General features: G+C 47.1%; 1 protein-coding gene across 1 annotated transcript in view; it reads right to left on the bottom strand.

The window, feature by feature from the left end:
* Positions 1 to 3,245: 3,245 nt before the first annotated feature.
* The window catches only part of ARHGAP8 (Rho GTPase activating protein 8), a 57,168-nt gene continuing 35,468 nt past the window's right edge, over positions 3,246 to 24,945 (bottom strand). The window contains exons 9-13 of the mRNA XM_066590186.1: positions 21,991 to 22,064; positions 16,320 to 16,397; positions 14,707 to 14,835; positions 12,964 to 13,067; positions 3,246 to 4,693 (exon numbers count right to left, since the gene is read on the bottom strand). Of these exons, the coding sequence (XP_066446283.1) occupies positions 4,496 to 4,693; positions 12,964 to 13,067; positions 14,707 to 14,835; positions 16,320 to 16,397; positions 21,991 to 22,064 (583 nt within the window). The 3' untranslated portion in view covers positions 3,246 to 4,495. The remainder of the gene's footprint in view (positions 4,694 to 12,963; positions 13,068 to 14,706; positions 14,836 to 16,319; positions 16,398 to 21,990; positions 22,065 to 24,945) is intronic.

The following is a 24,945-nucleotide window of genomic DNA, read 5'->3' on the forward strand; positions in this document are numbered from 1 at the left end:
GGTACCCTCTGCAGTGTGGCCAGCTGTCTCTTCCCCCTCCTCCTCCTCCTCCCCTCCAAAACACGCTGAGATATAGACATGAGGGTGGTCTGGCTATCAAGCGACATACTGTCATCCCCCGTCTCTTGTTACAACTGCAAAGCGTCGGCCTTTATGCTTAGCAGCGAACTTCTCAGCAGGCAAAGCAGCGGGATGATAACGTTAATGATTGCCGCATCGCCGCTCACCATCTGGGTAGACTCCGTCAACAGGTTACGGCCGTTGTCACACACGACCATGCCCGGTTGGAGGCTCAGCGGCCTAGCTCTGCTCTGTCAGACCCTGCAACAGCTCAGGGGCCGTGTGCCGCTTGTCACCTAAGCTGATTAGTTTCAGCACGGTTTGCTGACGCTTGCCCACCGCTGTGCTGCCGCAGGCTACCGACTGCTGGCGACGGGCTCACACTTCTTAATTGAGAGGTAGAGGTGGCAGAGAAGGAGGAGGTGGCATAAAACACCGCGGATATCAGCACCGAGGTAGGACCCGCTATTCTGGGTGTTGGAAGGACATGAGCGATCCCAGGCTCTGACTTGGTCCCAACCTCCACCAAGTTCACCCAATGTGTCGTCAGGGAGATATAGTGGCCCTGCCCGCCAGTACTTGTCCACGTGTCTGTGGTTAAGTGGACCTTCCCAGTAATCACGTTGGTGGGGGCACGATTTATGTTGCAGGAGACGTGCTGGTGTAGGGCTGGGATGGCACACCGGGAAAAATAGGGGACCGAGTAGCACGGGACCGCCACTGCCATCATGTTTTTGAAAGCCTCCGTTTTGACAAGCCTGTACGGCAGCATCTCCAGGCTGATTAATTTGGCAATGTGCATGTTTAAAGCTTGAGCGTGCGGGTGTGTGGCGGCGTATTTGCGCTTTCGCTCCAACGCTTCTGTTATCGACAGCTGAACGTTGTGCTGAGAGACATTGCTGGATGGAGTGGAGGACCGTGGAGGTGGGGGTGTGGGTGCAGGTCGGGAGGCGCTTGTGCCTGTGTCCTGGGAGGGGGATTGGATCTGTGTGGCAGGTTGGGGCACAGGGGAAGAGGCAGTGCTGTGATCCGCAGCCAGTGCATGGCCTTCGTCCCACCTTGTGGGGTGCTTGGCCATCATATGCCTGCGCATGCTGGTGGTGGTGAGGCTGGTAGTGGTGGTTCCCCGGCTGATCTTGGTGCGACACAGTTTGCACACCACTGTTCATCGGTCATCCACGCTCTCACTAAAAAACATCCACACCTTTGAACACCTAGCCCTCTGCACGGAGGCTTGGCGCGAGGGGGTGCTTTGGGAAACAGTTGGGGGGATTCTTCGCTCTGGCCTTGCCTCTACCCCTGGCCACTCCACTGCCTCTTCCATTCTGTCCTGCTGCTGCACTTGCCTCCCCTTCTGAAGCCCTGTTCTCAGTAGGCTTAGCAAACAGGTGGGGTCAGTCACCTCATCGTCCAGCTGCTCTTCCTCCAAATCCTCAGTCGCTCCTCCCTCGGACTTACTGCCCTTACTACTACCTCACTGACAGACAACTGTGTCTCATCATCCTCATCCACAAAAAGCTCTTGAGACCGTTGCCGGAAGTCTCCAGCCTCTTCACCCGGACTCCGGGAACTTTCCAAAGGTTGGGCATCGGTCACGACAAACTCCTCAGGTGAGAGAGGAACCGTTTTTTTCCACTCAGGGCAGGGACCTGATAACAGTTCCTGGGAGTCTGCCTGCTCTTCAGAATATGTCATTTTCATGGAGGGAGGGGGCTGGGAGGAAGGAGGAGCAGCAGCCAGAGGATTCAGAGTTGCAGTCCCTAGGCCGGGAGCAGTGGTCTGCGTAGAAGACTGGGTGGTCGATACATTGCTGGACGCATTTTCTGCCATCCACGACAGGACCTGCTCGCACTGCTCAGTTTGTAATAAAGGTCTACCACGTGGACCCGTAAATTGTGATATGAAGCTGGGGACCCCTGAAACTTGCCTCTCTCCAAATCCCGATACTTGATCTCACCAGCCACTCACTGCAGGGGGCTGGGATAGGGCTGGCACATCACAGGAGGAAGTGGTAATGCCTTCCCCGCATGTGTATTGGCTAGAAAATGGCGCTAAACATGCAGGGAAGGAAATGGAATTGACTCAAGTACCGCGTGGTGTTCGTCTCGAGTAACGAGCATCTCGAGTGCCCTAATGCTCGGACCAGTGTGTGCTCGCTCCTCTCAGGTCAGGAGTATTTTTTCCCCACAGTTTTTTTTCAGGAATTAATGCAATTTAGAGGAGAAAAAAAATAAAATTTCATATTTTTGCAAATATGTAATTTTAAAAACTTTTTTTTCCATAGTGCACATGAAAATGAGGAATTACACCCCAAATAGTTCCCCCTGTTTGTCCTGTGTTCAGAGACATCCCCATTGTGGCCCTAATCTTATGTCTGGATGCACAACAAGGTCCAAACCGAAAGGAGCAGCCGGAGGCTTTCAGAACAGACATTTTGCTTCATGGTGATTTAGGCCCCATTGCCCACTTATAGAGCTCTTGAGCGGCCAAAACGACAGATATTCCCCACAAATGACCCCATTTTGAAAACTAGAATTCATCTAGGGGTGTACTGCGTATTTTGACCCCACAGTTTTTGAATGAATCGAAGCAAAGCAGAAGAAAAAAAATACGATTTTCATTTTTCTGGCAATTGTGTCATTTTAAAAAACATTTTTTTTTGTCCAGCACACATATGAATGAAGACTTTCACTGCAGATAAAGATCCCGTCGGGGGACATCTACGGAGGACCTAGGTAAGTAATTTCACTTTCCATCATGAATCAGATCCGTAGAGGTGAAATGCTAATTTTTTTTACTTTTACTTGATCGCCATTATCCATTGGATAGCGGCGATCACGTGACTAGGGACCACAGCCCTCTATGAAATCTCCAGACTCTTGGCTACGTTTGGTAGCCAGGAGCAGGGAGATTTTAAATTACCTGGGCAATCTGCGGCTTTTGCGTATGTGTTTGCCATTTTGGTGACAGGCATGTGCGCAGAAGCCGGGTTAAGGTCTGTGTATAAATCCAGGGGCCTTAGGTTCAGAATTTCATCTTCCCTCACGGATATGATCAGGTCGATCCCTCTGGCTGCTCAGGATCGACCTCTCAGACACTGCAGTGTCTCATCTGTAACCAACCGGTTCTCCTTCTGGCCTCCAGACTCGGTCCCAGTACTGCGGGAAGGAACGAAGAGACATTCGTTATCCTATTCAACCAGTTTATTAACGTTATGCGGAGCTTTCTCCAATCAGTGCACCTTCTCTAGCTTGTAGGCCTTAGGCTCCGCACTCCGTTGTCTCACACAGACTACTTTCAATTACTCTACCCTGACTCTCTCTGCTAGGGGGCAGTCACTGCCCTTCAATATATACCACGTCCTGGTTGCCAGGGTCATGGGGATCATTTGGCATATTGCACCAGGCACGGGTTGCCCTTCCCAGCTCTCAGGGAGCACAGTTTCAAACCAAATGTTACAATCCAATAATATGTACGAGAACAGTATACAGAAGTGTCCATTACAATGCGAAACCTTCTTACAAATGTAGCAAATAATCCCAGATTTCATTGTAACCATTTTTATAGACAGTACAATGTCCTTAACTCTACACATCGGCTTCATACAATGTCCAAAATATATTAAAATACTGTATAAGCTAGACAAATATGAGCTGTCTTATTTAGAGATTGCAATGAGACTCATGTATAAAAACAAATGCAGAGAAAAGGGGGAGGAGTTACTCAATGCAACCAATCCGGTCACTTCCTGTTCAATCTGACCTGTACTTAAAAATTGAAAGTGAACTGTAATTGGCTGCTCTGGGTAACGGGGCACAAACTTTTCTTGACCTACTGAAGATATGCAAAGTTCAGTGGATATTCGAAAGAAATTACTATTATATATATATATATGTGTGTGCTGTACTTTTCCTTTAAAGGGTTTTTGTCATTAAAACCAAACCTTGTCCCCCAGCTGGACTCTACTTAAAATAACAAACAGCGTACTCTCCTTTCCTGGGGCACCTGGGTGCATGACAGCCGCTGCTGATATCGGCGATGGCATCCAGGTAGACAAGCCAGGCTGAAGCATGTGACAGTGCTGCGACCAATCAGAGGCCGCAGCATCACCGTCAGCGCTCCTTGCATTAGTGCTCAAATCATGGCTGCCATGATGCCAAGAGTTTGGAGAAGTGACGCTGCGGCCTTCCACCCAGTCCGGCTGTCAACTGCATCCCTGGGCCTCGGAGAGGTGAGTTGTTTGTTATTTTGGGCAGGGCCCAGCTGGGGGCGGGGCATTGTTTTAATGATAAAACCCTTTAAATAAAATATCAACATAAAAGAATCTGTAACAGATTATGAAATCGCAACATAAATTCTGTGACTTTTTAAGTACAAGTTTTTATAAAGAATTTTAAGAAGTTTGGTGTCTTGAAAAGTTCTTTTGCGTTGCAGTTCAGGGTAAAGTCTCTCCAGGGATTGTTCTGGAGTTGAAGATTTTTGGGTAGAATTCGATCATCAGTTCCGTAAACAAGTTAACGGGAACTAGGGCGTTTATTGAAGGAGCGCCCTCCTGTGGCCACACTAAATTCACCCCGAAGACGCAGGCCAGATTGGAAGCAGTCATCTTGTTGCTAATGTTTTCCATAGAGACCTGTCAATTAAAAGAGTTGAAGGTCAGACCAAATATGCCAAACAGATCCTAAAAGAAAAGCTCAGCAATGGAAAATATATAATTCAATGGGGAAAAGCTGCTTTAGAAAAAGAAAAACAGGAACTAGAACTCAATGCCAGGCAGCAGCTGATAAAGCAGATACAATGTGCATAAAAATAATAACAAAACTGTGATTCAGATACAGATCACTGCTAAGGCTTCATTTTGACCATGTTGTATTTTGGAGTCTATACTGTAAAAAGGAGTTTCTGTCATTAATATAGGAAAGGGTTCTTTACAGTAAGAGTAGTCCAGCTTTGGAATACCGTAGCCCAAGAGGTAGTAATAGATAAAAGTGGCATAAAAAAAGCTATTATTAATTTGATAAAATGATGCCTTGTGCAGAAAATCAAAAAAATTGTAACAATGATGGCTAGACACAAGGCAGCAGAACTGACCTGCACCTAAAGAAATTGCCTATCTTCTAGGCGCCACTGGGTTTACAGAAGGGCCTCGCATGTGCTGCACTGTCCATTTTCCCACTATTCTGGCCACTCTTCAGTCTTCAGCCCCCACGTCATCAGGGCCCTCTGGTCATCCTCTGTGCTGCTCCCCAGAATAGGGATGCTGTTGCACTCGCGGCTTGTGTGGCCTCTGCCACTTTAGCTCTGCTGGACTTTGTGCTGCAGCCCCTTTAACAGTCTTTGCTGCATGCCTTGCTGGTGCTGTGTCACTTCCACTGGTGAGCTCAACTGCAGCCTGTGGCACAGCTTATATTCTTTTTATATCAGGTGTCAACAGCCCCAAGAACATTCTCCAGTGTTCAGAGCTGGGAGTGGGGGCTTAATCCCATTCACTTACCTATCGTGGGGGCAGTATTCACAGTGGTGACATGCTAGTTGAATTACCAGTGACATCATATTGGCGGATTCTCCTTTACATGGCACTTTCAATACCTCTCTTCTTCCCACTGCTGTCAGCACAGTGTTATCACCCACTCCCTGCCATTATACTAGCAGGGGGATCAGGGCTTCCAAACAGAAAGTGCCTTTCTCCTCTCCCTGGCCCCCCAAGGCTGCATTACTAGCTGGAGGGGACGGGGCTTATGCACGGTACTCAGGACACTTATAAAAGTTGTTTCGCTGCTTAGACTATAGGTGGAAGGAGCGTGGGGTATTCCTTCCGCCCAGTTACACAAGCAGGAAAACAAAACAAACTACAAGGCTAAGAAGCGAGAACTGAATTAAAAAATAACCACAGGAAAAATACTGCAGTGACAAAAAACAAAGCTAGACTAGGAATCAGATACTAGAAGCATATAAGGAACACTGGATACAAGTGCTTATATCTTATAACCAGCAGCACACTGCAGAAGCCAGGAATATTTAAAGAGAGAATAACCAATAAGGAATTCCTCTCCAAAAGAGCTTGAGCTGCAGCAGTGCGGTCGGCTGACCCTTGTTACACAGCAACTGCCACAACAAGAAACAATACTCAGTGCCAAGCAGGAGCCAAAAAAGGCAATTGTGTAATGACTAATACATAATATGTGGAGAACTATAATTAACAAGCAGGGAAGCACTATGATCTGGAATACCCAAGGCTACTAGGCACTAGGCTTAAAGTGGACCATACATGAGATAGCTGTTGATCGACTGCTTTATACCCCAAAATCCCCTTCAGCTGAACATGCGTTGTATCCAACATATTGTGCTGCCAATGCAAGAGGGATGAGGAGTGCTCTGTTTCGCTCTTATGGATTATAGCTTCTCACAGCCACTCGTGAGCTAAGTCCCATCCATCAGCCACTCTGTGGCACTTTGGATGCAGCTCTAAATTTAAGTTGCAGACTGTACTATCAAAGTTGGTTACAAGATAGAGCTCCAGTATTGCTAGTAGAAGTCAATGGCGCTATTAGAGACCATATTGGGAAGCTTCTAGAGAAGGGATGTGATTGGTTGTGTAGCCCCAAATGACACAGTTCGGAAGGGCCAGTGGCCATCTTAGGGCTGGGACACAGTCTTGTTCAGTGTCAAGCAGCAGCAGCAGCCAGCTGAAGTGGTGGTGGCCATTTCAGAGCTCAGCAGGTGGTTCTCCATGCTGCAAAACTGCAGAGGGCCTGAGTCACCAGAGTTTGTAGAAGAGGCCAAGAGCAGCGCAGGCCAGGGGCACAAATGGCGGAGTGAAACCAAGAGAGCCCTGATGATCTGGAGGCTGAAGCTGACAGCAATGACATCAACAAGCCTTCCTGTGCAGCATCCAATCGGGGTACCAAAGTGGGGTAGACCACGGGTAGGAAAGATGGTTGTCACAGGTGGCTCTGTAACCTCTCCCAACAATGGCGTCAAGGTGCCTGGCTTGGTCGTCGCACAGTGGGACAAAGGGTTTTTGTAACTTATGGTTTCTAACCGTGGTTTGTCACGTGACACCAGCAATTCATTTGGTACTCTGGTTCTTAAGGACGGAATAAAAGACACAAATCCTGGTAGCTTTGTTTTAGTAAACTGGAAGTGCACAGATTTACTTAAGCTTTACATTCAAAAGAAACACAACAGTAGTCTTGCAGTAATTTGGCAAGATTAAGACTTGGTAGTGAGATGACACGTTACTTGACAGTTGAAAACAATAGAAGACAATTTACTCTTCTGCTCTCTCTATTTGACTCTAGAGGTTTCTTCAGTATGACTCCCACAGTCCCAGTTATCTGTTGGGCTTACTGGATGATTATAACGCAGTAGCAAAGTAGAATATAAGACAGCCCTTTTTACTTTCCCTGGCTTTGACTTCACTGGATAGTTTTAGTAACTCACTATTTTAGTGGAAAAAACGATCCTGAATTCTCTCCTCCAAACTGCTCGTTGGTAAGGAAGCTGGAGAATCCTGCCTTCCTCACTCAGAACACGCATTGTCTCTTCTAACTCTGCAGAGCACCTCTCACACGTCCTCCTCTGACAAATACCTCCTCCCGACTCCCTCATTGTTCTGCCTCTAACTCCTCCTCTTCCTGTTTCACTCCTGAACTTTCTCTACTCCTCCCCCTAACACCCTGCCTCACCTGATATTTTCCCGCTCTGGACTATCATTCCATCCCCCTCCACCAATTAGTGATAGCATGACAAGCAGCCAATAAGCAGCCAGCTGTTTCCAAGCAGTTAGCTTTGAGAAGAAAGGGGGAAGTTAGGGTTTCTCCAACGTACAGCACCTTCTATGTTTCCTAGGCGTCCATAGCTAGATGCTACAGGACAAATGATTATGTTCTGGAAGACCCTCTGGGCCACTACACCCGCGTAGAACTCAGTCCCGAAAGATGACGGCGCTATGATCTGAAAAAGGGACAAGCCACGTGAGCCCCCTCCAATGACATGTTAGTGTATGCACACTATAGGGATGTGAGCGAAGGCTTGTGGACTGTTGATACAATGTAACTGATAACCAAGTCAGGAATGTTATGGGCAGATATGTTAGGGGAGCGACCCGATCCAAAACTTGTGCCATCTCATACATCTATATATCCTATGATACTCTGTGTAAATCTCACCATTTGCCATTTAATATGCAAATTAGATGCAATCACCCTATCAGACTATATGGAAATTTCCATCATATTTGGATTCTAGGCCTCGCTCTACTTTAGCGCATGTTCTGCGGGATGCGAATGGCAGTATAATTGGTGGGATATGTATTTATTTTCGGTTTGCATAATAGATTCCGTTATAATAATGCAGTTCTGTCCGCGTGATTATCAATCTAATGACTCTAATGTGTCACATGGGGAATTGCTAATATCATTTATCTAATTGACTAATCAGATTTATGCGCACATCAAGACAAACATTTGTAGAGTTATGTTCCTGCAGCCGCATTCTGCAATCTGGATGGCGAGCGCCGACGACTCCCGCTATTAATGTACTGCTTGCTCTGTCCATAATGCAACGCTCTGCTGGCTAATTACTGGGAAGGTTATGTAGAACCGCCGCACACCTCATTACCGCCTCAAGTACCAGCCTCTTAACAAGTGCATAGAAATGATGCATTGACTGTTGAGCAAATGTCACTCGCCGTGCAGGGTCCGCATTGGGATCATTGTTCTTCAAGTGACGCCAGGGTTTTCTTAACCCCTTAACATCACAGGATGCCACAGTGCGCTCCCTCGGTGACATCATCGGTACTCCGCGATGTAATCGCAGTGTGCCGATGGGTGACCATGGCCACCAGACACCATAAACTGGTCAACTGCTATTATATTGCAATGCATTTCCATACTGATCAGAGCTTTTATGGTTCACCCCCTGCAGCATGATCGAAGGGTGCCGATAGGTTAACATGGCAGCATGCTGCCACGCAAAGATCCCTATCAAGTGCTGCCCGAGGCACGGCATGAAATGCAGCATCAAAAATTGCTATATACTGCAATACTGAAATATTGCAGTGTATAGCACAGGCGATCAAGTGATCACAAGCTGAAGTCACCCGTGGGGACTAAATAAAGATTTAAGGGTTAAAAAAAAAATTAAATAAAAACCTTTTACCCATTTTTTTCTATAAAAACAACTAAACAATTAAAACCCTCCGCATAGATTTGTTATTGCCTAGAAGTCTGAGCAGTTCATATAACAATATTTATCCCGCATGGTCAAGGCTGAAAAAAAGGATAGAAAGCCAACTATCAGACTTTGATCAAAAAGTGATCAAAAAGATGTATGCCCCGAAAATGATGATAATAAAGACGACAGCTCGCTCCCCAAACACGAGCCCCTGTGCAGCAAGAGCGGCGGAAAAATGACGAAAACTGATGAGTCGCAGAATATGGTGAGAACAAGCAGTTTATATGTGAGGAGAAAAACGTATTTACCTTTTGGGCGTATTTTGCAGCCAAGACAGGGCATTTTGATCGGGCGCTTTTACCGCTCCGGTGGCTGTATAGGCTTCTATGGGAGCCAATGACAGCAGCTGGAGAAGGGAGGTGGGAGGGAGTTTAGCAGCGTGAGCGCTAAACTCCCACCCTTTCCCTCCTCCTCTCCGGCTGTTTGCAATGGGAGGGGTTGGGATGGGGGCGGAGCTCAGCTTATCACTGGCCTGCCCCCGCCCATTGCTGTCTGCCAACAGGGAGCTTAGCACACTAGCCCCGCCTCCACTCCACCCCTCCCCTTGCAGACAGCTGGCAAGGGTAGGAAAACGATAGAACAGCTTAGCAGAGCTACACTGTCTCCCCTGCCCGACGGCATTGCGGCCTCGGTGTATGTGCGCCAGGCCCCTGCCGTCTAAATGGGTGCACAAATTTTAGACTTGTGTGCCCGTTCACGCCTTTTTACAGCGCATGTAAAAACGCCTATGGTCGTGTAAATTACGCCTTAAATATATAAAAACATTTAAAAAACATATAAATTTGGTATCCATATAATCGTACCCACAGAACAAGTTCATAGGTCACTGTTACTGCGCTGTGAACGCTGCAAAAACTAAACCCACCAAAAATGGCACATTTGCATTTGCTTCATTTCTCCCAACTTTCTGATAATGATACATTTCTGGTCCAGAAGGGGTTAAAGGTCTTGTTTAATCCCTGTTAGAATAGTCCTTTTACAGTAACCCGATCACGACGTGTCCCATTGTGGAGACCCCCAGTGATCAGCTATAATCTGGGGGGAAATCTGGCAATACAGTAAGTGTTTCATTTCCCCACAGCACCCCTGCAGGACATATGAGTTATGACACTGTGGCCATTCATATCTATGTGTAGTCTGTGTAGACCAGGACTAGTCCTTCCATGGAGTCCCTCTTTGTAGCTGCTCTCCTCTCTGGCCAAGAGATGAGGATTCCAGAGAGCCCCTCTATTAACTCCAATAGGGTGTATTAAAGTGGGTTTCTAAAGTGGATGAGCCCCTCATCACGGGCGAGCAGGATAGGGGGCCGTGAATCGCGCTCGGTGTCTATGTAAAAGCCACAGGGCTGCTGTGCGTAGATTCATGTGAAAGCACGTTGCATCGCTGCAGGGATGAGGGGAATCCCCACCACGGCTGTCACAGCTGCGGCAGGGGATCGCCGAGTTCTTCCATTGCTTCCTATGGTAATAAGCGTGGGGCTGCGATGCGCGATCACGCAGCCAGATAGACCATGCTGGATCTGTTTCTCGCCTTGCATTGCGGTGCTATGCAGGAAAAAAAAACCAAAAAACAATCGCTCGTGTGTGACCCCATTCCAATGGGTTTCATATTTGTGCGTCTCACAAAAACCCAAATCCCGCCATCTTTCGGTGCGTCTTGTTTCCGCGGCGCACACACTGCAACACAAATGACCTGATAACTTTATTCTCGGGTCGGTGCGATCGCCGCGGTGCCGAACTTAGAGGGTTTTCTTTTGCTAAACTATTTGTATTTTTTTTCAAAGTTATTTAGTTTTTACTATTCCCCCCCCCCCCCCGTCTTCTGACCGCCAGAACATTTTTATTACTTTTCCGTCTACACGGTCGTGCGCGGCTCGTTTTTTGCGGGACGTCCTGCAGTTTGTGTTGGAACCATTTTGGAACGCATACAACTTTCTGATCACTTTTTATTACATTTTTTTTCTTGGACAGGGCGACCAAAAAAGGGCAGTTCTGGCGTTCCTTTTTTCCTGACGATGTTCACCGCACGGTAAATAATAAATCAGTTTGATAGATCGGACGTTTACAGACGCAGCGATACCAAATGCGTGGGGTTTTTGTTTTATTATTTAGATTCTTTTAAAGGGTTAACAGGTCCGATGAGCTGCGAAACCCCCCCCCCATACAAACCCTGAACCTACGGGACTTAACCGTACGTCCTGTAGCGTTAAGGGGTTAAAGCAGTTGCCTCATCATAGACATTGGTGGTTGAGCACATGTCATGCCTCCCTTCTCCTGTGGAGGTGCTGTAGGGGATTTGAACACTTGCTGTTGGGTTCTCTCACATTTGACAGCTGATGACATAACGTCCTTTTTTTGCCCCCCCCCCCCCCGTCATAAATTACTATATTGCACTGATAGGCAGTCTGACTGTATTCTGCTTGTGCAGAAAGGAGCACTATAGTAGCATTCCCATCCCAAAACAGCTCAAGGAATGCCCTATTTCACCTAAAATAAGCCCTAGCATAATTTTTAAGGATTTGTGAGGTTCTACGTGTAAAAAAGTAAAATCTTTTGGAGCAAAAATTAATATAAGACCCTGTCTTATTTTCAGCAAAACAGGGTAAATACAGCACCAGAACCAAGATATAACATAAGTACAGCACCAGAACCAAGATATAACATAAGTACAGCACCAGAACCAAGATAGAACATAAATACAGCACCAGAACCAAGATATAACATAAGTACAACATCAGAACCAAGATAGAACATAAATACAGCACCAGAACCAAGATATAACATAAATACAGCACCAGAACCAAGATATAACACAAGTACAGCACAAATCAAGCTCAGTACATAGATACAATATTAGCACCATACTCCTAACATAAATACAGTACCAGTACCAAGCTCATAATATAAAGACAGTAGGCTACACATTTGTGTTTCGGGGCTGCTGACGCTTTGGAGTATCAGTGTGGAGGAAGCAGAGCAGGAGGAAATTTATGTAGCTCCTCAAGATGCTCCCGCACGGGGTAAGATGCTTATCTGGCCTGGTGGACCTAAGGAGGGTGATGGCCACAGCTTACCTGATGTTCCCCCTACGTGCAGGTAGCCAGATCCATAAGTCACAGGTTCCATATAGTGACGACCAGCCATGTTAGGCGGCCCCCTCTCTCCACGGGCCACACCGCAGCCGTACGGTCTATCTCTATGGTACATCCTTGCTTCCACCCGCCGCGGCCCCATGACAGATCTGACGGGTTTCCACTGAGTTGGCTACATTCCCCCGGGTGACCGCTTGTCAACATGGAGTTTTTATGCCGATGTGAGGAGTTTTTCATTCACTTCTGCGACATTGCGGACCTTTGGCGCGTGTTTCTCGTGCGTCGCCGGATCGCTAGTGTTTCCCATTGATTTCAATAGAGAGCATCCCATCGCACTTGCGTGCACATCAGACGGTATGCGAGCGCCGTGCGCTGTCTTCTAAGGTCCCATGGACACGGTGTGCGGCGCTCCGAGGGACGCCACGAGGGGGAACGAGACGCCAGTGTCATCCTTAAAAATGGCCGACGTGAATAAATCCATTAAAAAGCGCGGAGTTCACATTTGTGCGCGTTCTGTGCGTTGCGAGATTCTCGCTGTGTGAATAGGCCCTGACTGGGAGGTGTGAGGAACTCACCATGTTTAGGAAGCACATGAGGTACTTGAGGACGGCGTAGTTGTGGTCGGGGAGGCGCTGCGCGATCTGCTTACAGCTGTTGACTCGCAGGATGCTCTCCACGTCTGGAAGGGAAGCCAGAGGGAGACATTACCAATACATACATTAGTCCGGCAGGGTAAGGGATCCTATGAGGGGCAGCGTCATCTCCATCACTGTCCAGCAGGCTGGAGGTGCCTTTCTCTCCCTCTGCCTCATAGCTATAGGCATCATGGCGGTTGTAATTGTGACCAGGGGTCCCACAAGCCCCCCTCACCACATAATGATTTCAGCCTTTAATGATCAGACAGAGTCCTCCAGACCTCCACACATCCTTACATTAACTCTTTTGCTGCCCTCCACCAGGGATCATAAGATTAATCTTTTTACTAACCTTGACCACCAGGGGTCCTCATATTTATCACTTCACTTCCCTAGACCACCAGGAATTTTTATTTTTACCTCTTCACTTTCCTACAACTACCAGGGATCCGTAAAGTGAACCTCCTCACTGCACTGGGCTACAAGGTTTACTGACATTAACTGCCTCACCGCCCTAGACTACCAGGGATACCTACATTCCCTCCCTCACTGCTATAAACCACCAGGGATACTAACATTAACTCATTTACGGCCCTAGACCACCAAGGATACTTACATTAACCTCCTCACTGCCCTAGACCATCAGCAGTCCTTACATTAACCCCTTCACTGCCCTAAACCACCAGGTATACTGATATCAACTCCTTCACTGCCTTAGACCACCAGGGATCCTTACATTAACCACCTTACTGTTAGTATACCTGGTTGTCTCTGACATTAACCCCTTCACTGCACTAGACCACTGGGAATATTTACAGTTGCACCTTCATTGCTCTCGATCCTCAGTAATGCTGACATTAACCTTTACTGCAATAGAACACTAGGCATACTAGCATTAGCCTTTTAACTGCCTTAGATTACCAAGTACATAAATTCCTTCCAGCTCTAGACCACCAGTAATCTTAAATTAACCCCCTCACTGTTCTAACCCACAAGGTTTACTGGCATTAACCCTTTCACTGTCCTAGATCCAAGATCACCGAGGATTCTGACATTACACTGTTCACTGCCCAAGACCACCAAAAATATTTACAGTCACCCTTTCATTGTGCTTGGCCACCAGTAATGCTGACACCAACACTTTTACTGCCATAGAACACTGCACATATAAACATTAACCCCTTCACTGCTCTAGACCACTAGGGATGTGGACAATAATCTTCACTGTGCTAGACCTGGATGCTCTTTAATATTATTTGCCTGGAGGCTACGTGGACCTGAATATCTGGCTGCTTTTCAGAGCTAATTATTAGAGTTCTGTAATATTTATTTGATGCAGTTCTGTATGAGACGGCTTAGAGGGCAGAGCGTCCACCATTGGCTGCAACGGCTTACAGGGGCCACAAGCTGAACTGTGCACCAGGGACCATGAGCCTTTAGCTACACAGCTGTCCTGCCTACAGAATCTCTATTAATGATCAAACCCCTTCAGCCTCCTGAAAACCTGTATGGACACAAAGGAGGGGGTAGGAGGGAGATGCAGCTGCAGTTCCCATATTAGAACTTGCTATGGGAGTGGGAGGGAGTAGAAGAGGCTGCCCGGACGCTGCCACTGGGGTGGGTTGTTTGTTGGGTATGACATGTGACATCTGTGCCCGGTAAAGAGTGCTCTAGTTGACTTACTGGTGATTTCGAGGATAGTCCGGTAAGAGGCGAACGTCAGCAGCGGTTCTGGGAGCTCCCGCAGGAAGGTCTTCAGGACGCTGGCGGGGACATGCTCATCTCCATATTCAGCAAAATTCACCGGTTTCCCTGTAGATTCAGATGACTCGTTTGATTGGTTCTGCTCATTAATATTTAGCCGCTTATCATACAACAGAAGCAGCGAGCAGTAATTGAGTCTTAGCGGAATCTGGAACACGCAAATAATTCAGGCTGGGAGATAATAGACCGGCGGAGCGCAGAGGAATTCACGGGGAGCCCTGCTGCATCTCTAATCGGCTGCGTTACTAACAATGTATCTACAGGAAGGGATTCTATCCACCTGAAGAACTCCAATAATCTGGCATCCTGTAGTCCGGATCACCAGATAATCCAATCCTGCTGCAGCTGAGGTGTGTATTCGGAGGTTCTGCAGCAGCATCTGACATCTTTAGTATGATGTTCTGCAGCAGCTTAAATGTGTATTATGAGGTTCTGTAGCAGCTGAGGTGTCTAATATGTTTACAGCAGCTGATGTGTATATTATGAGGTTCTGCAGCAGCTGAGGTGTGAATAATAATGTTCTACAACAGCTAAAGTGTGCATTATGAGGTTCTGCAGCAGCTGAGATGTGTATTAGGAGGTTCTGCAGCAGTTTAGGTGTGTTGTATGACGTTCTGCAGCAGCATCGGTGTCTGATATGTTTTGCAGCAGCTGTAGTTCTGCAGTAGCATCTGATATCTGTATTATGAGGTTCTGCAGCAGCTTAGGTGTCTAATATGTTTTGCCACAGCTGAGGTTCTGCAGCAGCTGAGATGTGTGTTAGGAGGTTCTGCAGCAGCCGAGGTGTGTTTTATGAGGTTGTGCAGCATCTGACATCTGTAGTATGATGTTCTGCAGCAGCTGTGACAATTGTATTTTGAACACTGCAACTGCTGAAGAACCTCTTCTTAAAGAAAGCGGGGGCACTACATGTCAGTCGGGGGTCGACACAGGAGGAGGTAGTTCCTTACAAAGTGATTTGTGAGCTGTGCCCTGCAGGAGATCAGCGCTGCCCAATGTACGTGGCGCCGCTCATCTTTGTATAATCAGCTGACCTCAGAATGGGAGATTTTCCTCTAGCGCTCACCATATATATATATTTTAGCAGATCACGGAGCGCTGCCAGCCTCCGGCGCCGCACACAAGATTGGCGCACAGAACAAACTTCACTGCGTAAAATGGGCAATTAGAGGAAGATAAAATGTAATGGGCGGTGAGCGGTAATCATCAGCGGGTGCGACATGTCACCCATCCTTACAGGGGGCAAGTCGTCCCAGGATACGCCTGGCGGCGCCCATATGGTGGTGGTGGGGTGGGGGGGGTAGTTCATGTGACTGATGGCTCCTCCGTTAACGTGACACGGATATTACAAATGGCTTTATGATGAACTAATTAAATGATGGCTGCAGATAGACCCGGCATCACACGGCTCCGGGGGGCACTGGGGGGCTCCGGGGGCTCTGGGGGGCTCTGGGGGGCTCCAGGGGCTCTGGGGGGCACTGGGGGGCTCCGGGGGCTCTGGGGGGCACTGGGGGGTACTGGGGGGTACTCACCCAGATTGTAACGCTTCTGGATGTCTCTGATGATGTGAGAGGAAACCGATCTTCGGAAGAGTCCTTCTGTCCGCAGCCCTAGAGGGGAGAAAAGGACATTTGTGGGGTGATTGGAGGGGCCACACATCAGGGGGTGACAACTTCTTCAGGGGTCCCTTCCCCACGGAAGCCCCTGTGCTCCAGACTGTGACTGAATTATCCAGGATCAGTTCCCAAAACTGAGACCCCCATTTGTGGTGCTTTTGTAGATCCCGCTCATCGAAGAAATGCACATTTACATAAGCCCCGCCCCCTTTGGGGTTCTTATATGACAAATATGTCGGCTTTAGTAAATACTTGTACTCCCCATGAACTTACAAACTCAGCAGCATCCTGCCTTAGAACTGAACACTGTGCCTCTGTAATTACTCCTGGAAATGTATGAATACATTGGCAATTGGGTATAACCAGTTGGGGGTGGGGGGAGGGGGGGCAGTCGCATGTCTGTATACTCTGACACAGCCAAAATTGTTTTTGTGTCTTCCGTCATACGAAAACATATATATTGCACTTTGCACTGATAGGCAGTCTGCCTGTATTCTGCTTGTGTGGAAATCAGCATGAAAGCAGCATACCCACACCGCAACAGCTAAAAAAATATATACTCCACAGAACCAATTTTCTAGCATAAATACAGCACCAGAACCAAGCTCAGCATATAAATACAGAGCCTGGGACCAAGCTCATAGCATAAATACAGCACCAGAACCATACTCATTATATAAATACAGCACCAGAACCAAGCTCAGTATATAGATACAGCACCAGAGCCAAGCTCAGTATATAAATACAGCACCAGAACCAAGCTCAGTATATAAATACAGCACCAGAACCAAGCTCAGTATATAAATACAGCACCAGGACCAAGCTCAATATATACATACAGCACCAGGACCAAGCTCACAGCATAAATACAGCACCAGGACCAAGCTCACAGCATAAATACAGCACCAGAACCAAGCTCAGTATATAGATACAGCACCAGAACCAAGCTCAGTAGATAAATACAGCACCAGAACCAAGCTCAGTATATAAATACAGCACCAGGACCAAGCTCAGTATATAAATACAGCACCGGGACCAAGCTCACAGCATAAATACAGCACCAGAACCAAGCTCAGTATATAGATACAGCACCAGAACCAGGCTCAGTAGATAAATACAGCACCAGAACCAAGCTCAGTATATAAATACAGCACCAGAACCAAGCTCAGTATATACATACAGCAGCAGAAACAAGCTCAGTATATAAATACAGCAGCAGAACCAAGCTCACAGCATAAATACAGCACCAGAACCAAGCTCAGTATATAGATACAGCACCAGAACCAAGCTCAGTAGATAAATACAGCACCAGAACCAAGCTCAAAACATAAATACAGCAAGAAACAACGTCTGTGTCCCCCTACAATATGGTGGTTAGAGCACTGTGTGACCACATGGGTTGCACATAATTAAGGCCAGCTATTATCACAAAGGCCAGCCAAAGGTAACACCCAATTGTCAATTCATTCATACATTTCCAGGAGGAGTACCAGAGGGACAATGCAATGCAGAGTTATTAGAAAAGATGCTCCAAATGGTCTTTTATGGGAAATGTACTTATTTACTAAAACAGACAACAGGACAAGAGGGTGGATCCTCTTTAAAGTCAAACATTCCCCAAATGATCCTTTTGTGTGGAGACTCTACATGCTCAGTGGTTGTTACTCCGCTCTCCGCAGGCCCTGTGGTAGCCCGGAATGCTTTCTCTTTTTTTCTGACTTTTGCAGCTCTTGAATTGTATCCAAGAGGTTCAGAAAAATACTCTGATACTATTTAAGCCATCCTTTAAATGCCACACTATGCAGAGACACCCCCTAATGTCTCGGAGAATGCTAATGTCTACTTGTCAATTTATTCATACATTTCCAGGAAGAATAACTGAGGAACAGCACAATGCAGAGTTGTAGGAATAAGAGGCTCCAGAATTATTATGTAATTGGGATTGCAAGTATTTACTAAAACAGGAATGTCAGGAGAACGGAGAGGTCCTCTTCAAATGTGTTGTAGTGGATAAAGGGTGTGAATAATTATGCAAACAGGTATTTTGTTCTCATTGGATTTAATTAGCCCCTTCATTTTTCTCTCATTCCGATTAACAGAAAAAAAGACTGTTTAACATCACAATTAAACGTAGAGGGGAGGGGGGTGAATACTTGTTCCAGGCACTTTGCAGCAAGCGGAGCGAGGCTCTGGAGCACATGAGCTCTTGGCCCGGACCTTTATGATCTCTATCAGACACAGTCACAGTGATGCTTCCTGTCACGGAGGGTCATTAAGCCGTTACGGGTGGAAACATTTATGCCGCAATTTGCATAAATTTTAATAGGAATGTAATAAGTGTTTATTTAATTAGAGTGCAGCAAAATGCAAATCTACAAGCAGCGCTAACGAGAGCGGCAGAAGGAGGGCCTCCTCCCAGGACACCACGTGAGGTGTGGGGTGGCATCAGCAGTGCCCTCAGTGCCCAACGACCTACCTGGGGCAAGAGGGGCCAGGAAGTACAGAGATCAGTGGAGGACAGGGAGCAGCGGGGATCAGTAAGGTAAGTCTGTCCTCTTCTACAACGTATGTCCAAGGTTGCTCGATAGAGTGAATGTAAGCGCCATGAAAAGACGGCCATCAAGCGGGTGACGGGCGACAATTTGTTCACGAGTTGCTTAGTTTCACAAGCGTCTCCCATTAGACGATGATTGTCTGACGCCCTTATTAAAACATTTTGCCCTCCTGCTAAACACTCACTGGTTCCCAGAAACGCATCGATACATGAGAGTGATCGTCAGCTGAACAGCCCGATGGGCTCGGGAAGAACACTCGCTGGTCTCTCGCTGGGTTGGACTTCGATGAAAGTGTTGTAGCATCTGGAAGCAGCGAGCGTCCACCTGGAGACCACCTACACAGATTTATGTGCGTTCAGTGGACTTGGAAGCCAACGATGTTGGGGAGGGGTCAAAACCTCAAATACTCCCCCAGCAAAGAACCTGAGACCCCGTAAGAGGCCGATGAATGAGCATCATGATATATGGTCAACGATTGTGAAAGCACACGAACGGACGACGGTCGCGGGAACACTCTAGTGACTATTTCAGGCAGTTATTCACATGATAGCAGTCACCACCCTCGGAGAAAGAGTGAAGGAAGAATAAACAGAACTCAGAGTTTTCTAGCCAGAAGTAGCACTGGAGCATGTAAGAAGACGACTCAGCTGGGTAATCATGGGAATTACTTCTATGAGCTGTTTCTTAGTCGTTCCACTTATGCCACAGTCAGTAGGATACAGCAGGAAGCATGTCTGCATTACTGGAGGATCGTGACAAGAGGCTTGCCCATAATTTACTTGACAATCGACATGGGCGCACAGATGCTTAATTGGGTTCAAGTCTGGGGAATTTGGGGGCAGGGAAGTACTGTGAAGTCTCGGTCGCGCTCTTCCAACCGCTGTCGGACATTTCTAGCCGTGTGACATGTTGCATTGTCTTGCTGGAAGATCCCATCAGCCCCAAGAAAGACAAACAGCATGTATGTGCAAGGATGGATTCCTAACCAATTCGCCTCAGAGTGCCTTCCACACGGATCAGTGGCCCAGAGAATGCCACCAAAAACTTCCCAGACCACAACGCTGCCACCACCGACTTGTGTTCTGCCATAAGTGGATGCAGGGTGTTTGTTCTCTGATGTTTCTTGCCTCACACACCATCGCCCATCCATTTGATGAAGCAGAAAACGTGACTCAATCGTTGCTCTAAAGACTTGTTTAAAGGGTCTGACATTGATTTGAAGGAATGCTGCCATCCAACAGGTGGCGCTGCGCAGGTATTGTTCCATCTCCCTTATTTGCATATTACCCAGAGGAGCATGCATGGCCTTGTAAGTCTCCTCACTCACCTCCCGGGCGTCTCCGCACCCCTTCTAGGTTCTTCGAGATGATACCCCTCCCGACCCAGTTTGCAATGGGTACTATTCTTAGGACTGAGTTAGTGCAGATAGCATTAAGTAGCGAAGGGGGTCTGCTATGATATTACAGGATATAGACATTAGGTGACCAGCAGGTTGTTGATCCGGGTCTTACAGTCAGGTAGGAACTCAAGCGTTGATCCAGGGATTATTCTGACTGCCATCATCGAGTCGGGTAGGAATTTGTTCCTCCAAATGGGCTTAATTGGCATCTGCATTGTTGGGTTTTTTCCTTCCTCTGGATCCACAAGGAAGGTGGAAACAGGCTGAAGTAGCTGGACATTGTCTTCATTCAGCCCAGCATACTACCGGTATGTTACTATGTTACTTGGAATCCTTGTCACTGCCACTTCATTCCATGTACATTGCATAGTGGTGGTTCCCGGTATTGCAGCTCAGTGCCAATCACTTGCTGCTCTCAGGGCATGTGATCGATGGACATGATGTCACATGCCTGAGAAGAAGCTGCGGTGTGGCCCCGAGCACCAGAGCCTCTTCAATCAGCTGATTATCCTGAGGATCGGTCATCAATTGTGAAGTCCTGGAAAATACCTAGAACTCTTTCTTTACTGAAGAGGATGCAGAAAACAAACTGTAACAGTATAACAATAAAGACTTGTCTAGAACGCATATCATATGAGTCACACATGTCTAATATTAGGCCTGAGGGTGGAATTCGGCCCACCAACCCATTTAATATGGCCTGCAAGGCCTGCTGCAGGTAAAAACTTGAGTGAGGCTTTACATGCCCCCCCCCCAACTACTTGTCTCCTTTGTGACGTAGCAAGCCCCGGGCCGCCTCCACAACATAACATGGAGGTGAAGCCACAGCGCTCTGCTGCCATCAACGCGTCGAGCGCCATAATCTTTTCGCCCACCGAGGCCACTGAGTACGTCAGAGGACAGCCAGCACCTCCATAATTTGGTGTGGCAGGCTTTTTGATGGCTGAGGGGCACTTACCTATAAAGCAGCATAGGGGAGTAATTATCACTTTATTATAGGTATGGGTGTTTATCAGTTGGGGGCACCTACTTAATGGGGGGAATTGCCTACCTACTGGGGCATTCTGGGTGTTTTTTTATTATCTACCTAATAGGGGGGAAGATTACCTACTGGGAGCAACTACATAATGGAGGGGCTACCTACCCCCCACCCACCACCACCCAATCTATCTACCCTTATCCTTTCTTCCCCAGCCGTCCTGTCTATGAATCTGGTGCCCTCTACTGTAAGAACATCACCTTACGTAGTGCTGTGGCCATACCGAATAGGGCTGAGCTGCATGGAGCTGTAGTACCAGGCATGGCCACTACCAAATGAACGCCACTATGCCTGTGTAAGGAGTTGTGGCCCTTCGTTCACCAGAGAGTTTTTTTCTCATTGATTGTCACAGATTTTTTTTTTTTAGCTTGCACCAATGCATGGCGTACAAGGAAGGTAGTCCTAACGTCCGGGGGACAATTTGGTGCCCTATGGGGGTACCAGATGCCGTGCACTACAACCGGTATGTGCATGAGGCCTTAGCTGGAGCAGCACCTGACTAGGACGGAGACCTCAGCATGCATCATCCGACTGGGTGGCCAAACCTGAACAATACTGAAGAGAAACAACTCAAGACGCCAGAATAGATCTCACCGTTGGCTTTCAGATAGGAGATGGTTTGCTCCATGACCGGCGGGATCAGAGCTCCTTGGTTTTTGTTCTTTAGGCTGGAAAGAAAGAAGACAGAAACATAAAGAATAGCTGGAAAATCAGGATGTGATTGGATGCGGCTAACGCCGCAGCCAATCACAGGGGGGGGGGGGGGGGGGGGGGGCTCATCGGGCCTTCTTCACCCCGAGTTCAGTAAGTTGCCAAGTATCATTAGACATCTTCAGTCATTTAGTCACCCGGGTTACGTAGTAGATATATATATATATATATATATGTAAATGTCCAGTACATCAGATTGTAGGAATAAAACCTTTAACCCTTAATAAAACCATTTAAAGGCACAGAACAAATACATTATGTCTGACGTGTTTTAGACAACAGTCCCTAGTCCTAATATAAAAATGTACAATCCACACTCTCTCCTCCCCTTTGACTACTTCTTTTGAAAGCAAATGAAGAAATCAATGGCCGGTGTCAGCCGTAGGTTAGAGGACACCTTCTGTTGTTTTTGGCACCCCCTGTCATAAGAATAAAACAATATATATTACACTGCTAAACAGTCTGTCTGTCTGCAGCAAGATAGCAGCATATCTACACCAGAACAGATCAGTGAATAAATACTGTACCAGAACCAAGCTCATAACATGAATACAGCTCCATAACCAAGTTCGGTATATAAATACAACACCAGAACTAACCTAATAACATAAACAGAGCACCGCAACAAAGCTCATAACATAAATACAGCATCAAAACCAAGCTCTGTGCATAAATACAGCCCCAGAACCAAGCTCATACCATAAATAAAGCAGTGAAACCAAGATTAGTACATAAATACAACCCAAGAACCAACCTCATACCATAAATGCAGCAGCAGAATCAAGCTCAGTACATAAATAGAACTCTAGAACCAACCTCATAACATATCTACAGCACCAGAACCAAGCTTATACCAAAAATATCGAAGCAGAACTAAACTCAGGACATAAAACCAGCACCAGAACCAAACCAAGTTCAGTGCATAAATACAACACCAAAACCAATTGTAGTACATAAATACAGCGCCAGAACCAATCTCAGTACATAGATACAGCACAACAACCAAGCCCAGCACATAAATATAGCACTAGAACCAAGCTCAGTACACAGGCACAATACAAGAAACAGGCTCATAACATAAATACGGTAGTAGAACTAAGTGATCATGTTACGGGGGGCGTTGATGGGCTGACAGTAGCACCTCAGATCATCAGAGGGGAAGAGACAGCGCCAGGATGATTCATGTAGCTGCCGCATGAAGGAAGATATTATCTGGCTCGGTGGACCATAGGGAGACCATTGCCCAAGCCTAAATCTGCCTGGTCTCCCCCTACAAGCTGGTGGCCAGCACCTGGTGCTTAAAGGGGTTGTCCCGCGAAACAAAGTGGGGTATACACTTCTGTATGGCCATATTAATGCACTTTGTAATGTACATCGTGCATTAATTATGAGCCATACAGAAGTTATTCACTTACCTGCTCCGTTGCTGGCGTCCTCGTCTCCATGGTGCTGTCTAATTTCAGCGTCTAATCGCCCGATTAGACGCGCTTGCGCAGTCCGGTCTTCTCCCTTCTGAATGGGGCCGCTCGTGCCGGAGAGCTGGTCCTCGTAGCTCCGCCCCGTCACGTGTGCCGATTCCAGCCAATCAGGAGGCTGGAATCGGCAATGGACCGCACAGAAGACCTGCGGTCCACCGATGGTGAAGATCCCGGCGGCCATCTTCACAAGGTAAGTAAGAAGTCGCCGCAGCGCGGGGATTCGGGTAAGTACTACCCGTTTTTTTTTTTTATCCCTGCATCGGGTTTGTCTCGCGCCGAACGGGGGGGCTATTGAAAAAAAACAAAAACCCGTTTTGGCGCGGGACAACCCCTTTAAGGCGCTGTTCCCATAAGGAAGCAGCCATGGTTTTCTAGTCTCGTACAGCCCCTTTAAGCAGTACTTCTGCTCCTTCTGTGGAGTCTTTCCAGCTCAGTGATTACTCTACAGACCAGTGGAAATCACCGAGGCGTGGCTGTAATATCCGCACTCCGGCACCTTCCACAAGTCTTCAGTAGATGGGAATCACCTTGGTTGAATCCGGCTCTTTAATGATATAAATGCTGTAAGTCTTGATCTTACTTCTCCGAGGGTCATCTGAAGACATCTCCAACCTTTCATTATTAGTTTCCAACAACTGGTGTAAAGCATCCAATTACCGGGCCGTGTTCGAACAGGAAGGAACGTGTCACCTCTGAAGGAACCCACTCATCTGATAAAAGGAATTCATCGCCACGTAGATTGCATCTGTATGGACTTCACGGACTTCTGCTCCGAGGACAGAAGAGAAAATGGTTTCCGTCAATCTCAGAGGATATTAGAGGCAGCGAAATTACTTCACTTTCATCAAGCAAATTTTGCATTCTTGACTCGGGGCCGGACAATCGAACTCCAATCTCTAGGGGCAAAGTGGTGGAACTTTCCGTAGAGTACAGGTGGTTTGTGGTTAGCCTTCACTATGTAGCTTCTATCCAATTAGATTCTTTTACTATCTTTTATTTTTTTTTGCCCCATGAAAACCATCAGCAAGCTGCTGTTTATGGATCTCTCATCTTTGTGTAATGCTATGAATGAGTTGTAGGTCTTACTGGGTTAATAAAGGGGTTGTGCCAAGATGCATAACCTCTGAGAATGTACGGCTCCGGGTGATCACACTCTATGCACCCTGGCAAAAAGTTGAGTGAAAATCGTGGGAAAATTGAATTTCTCATCATGCCTGCTGCAGAGGTCAGCGTGCAGCCAATCAGCAGCCAGGGTGCCTTGCTGATGTCAACAAATGTGTCCTCCATGTTGCATATGGGCAGCAGTTTCATTGGTCGCTTGCATCACATGACCTAGTCACATATAACATGGACACAATGT

This window comes from Eleutherodactylus coqui, chromosome 2, assembly GCF_035609145.1.
Source record: "Eleutherodactylus coqui strain aEleCoq1 chromosome 2, aEleCoq1.hap1, whole genome shotgun sequence".
Taxonomy (NCBI): Eukaryota; Metazoa; Chordata; class Amphibia; order Anura; family Eleutherodactylidae; genus Eleutherodactylus; species Eleutherodactylus coqui.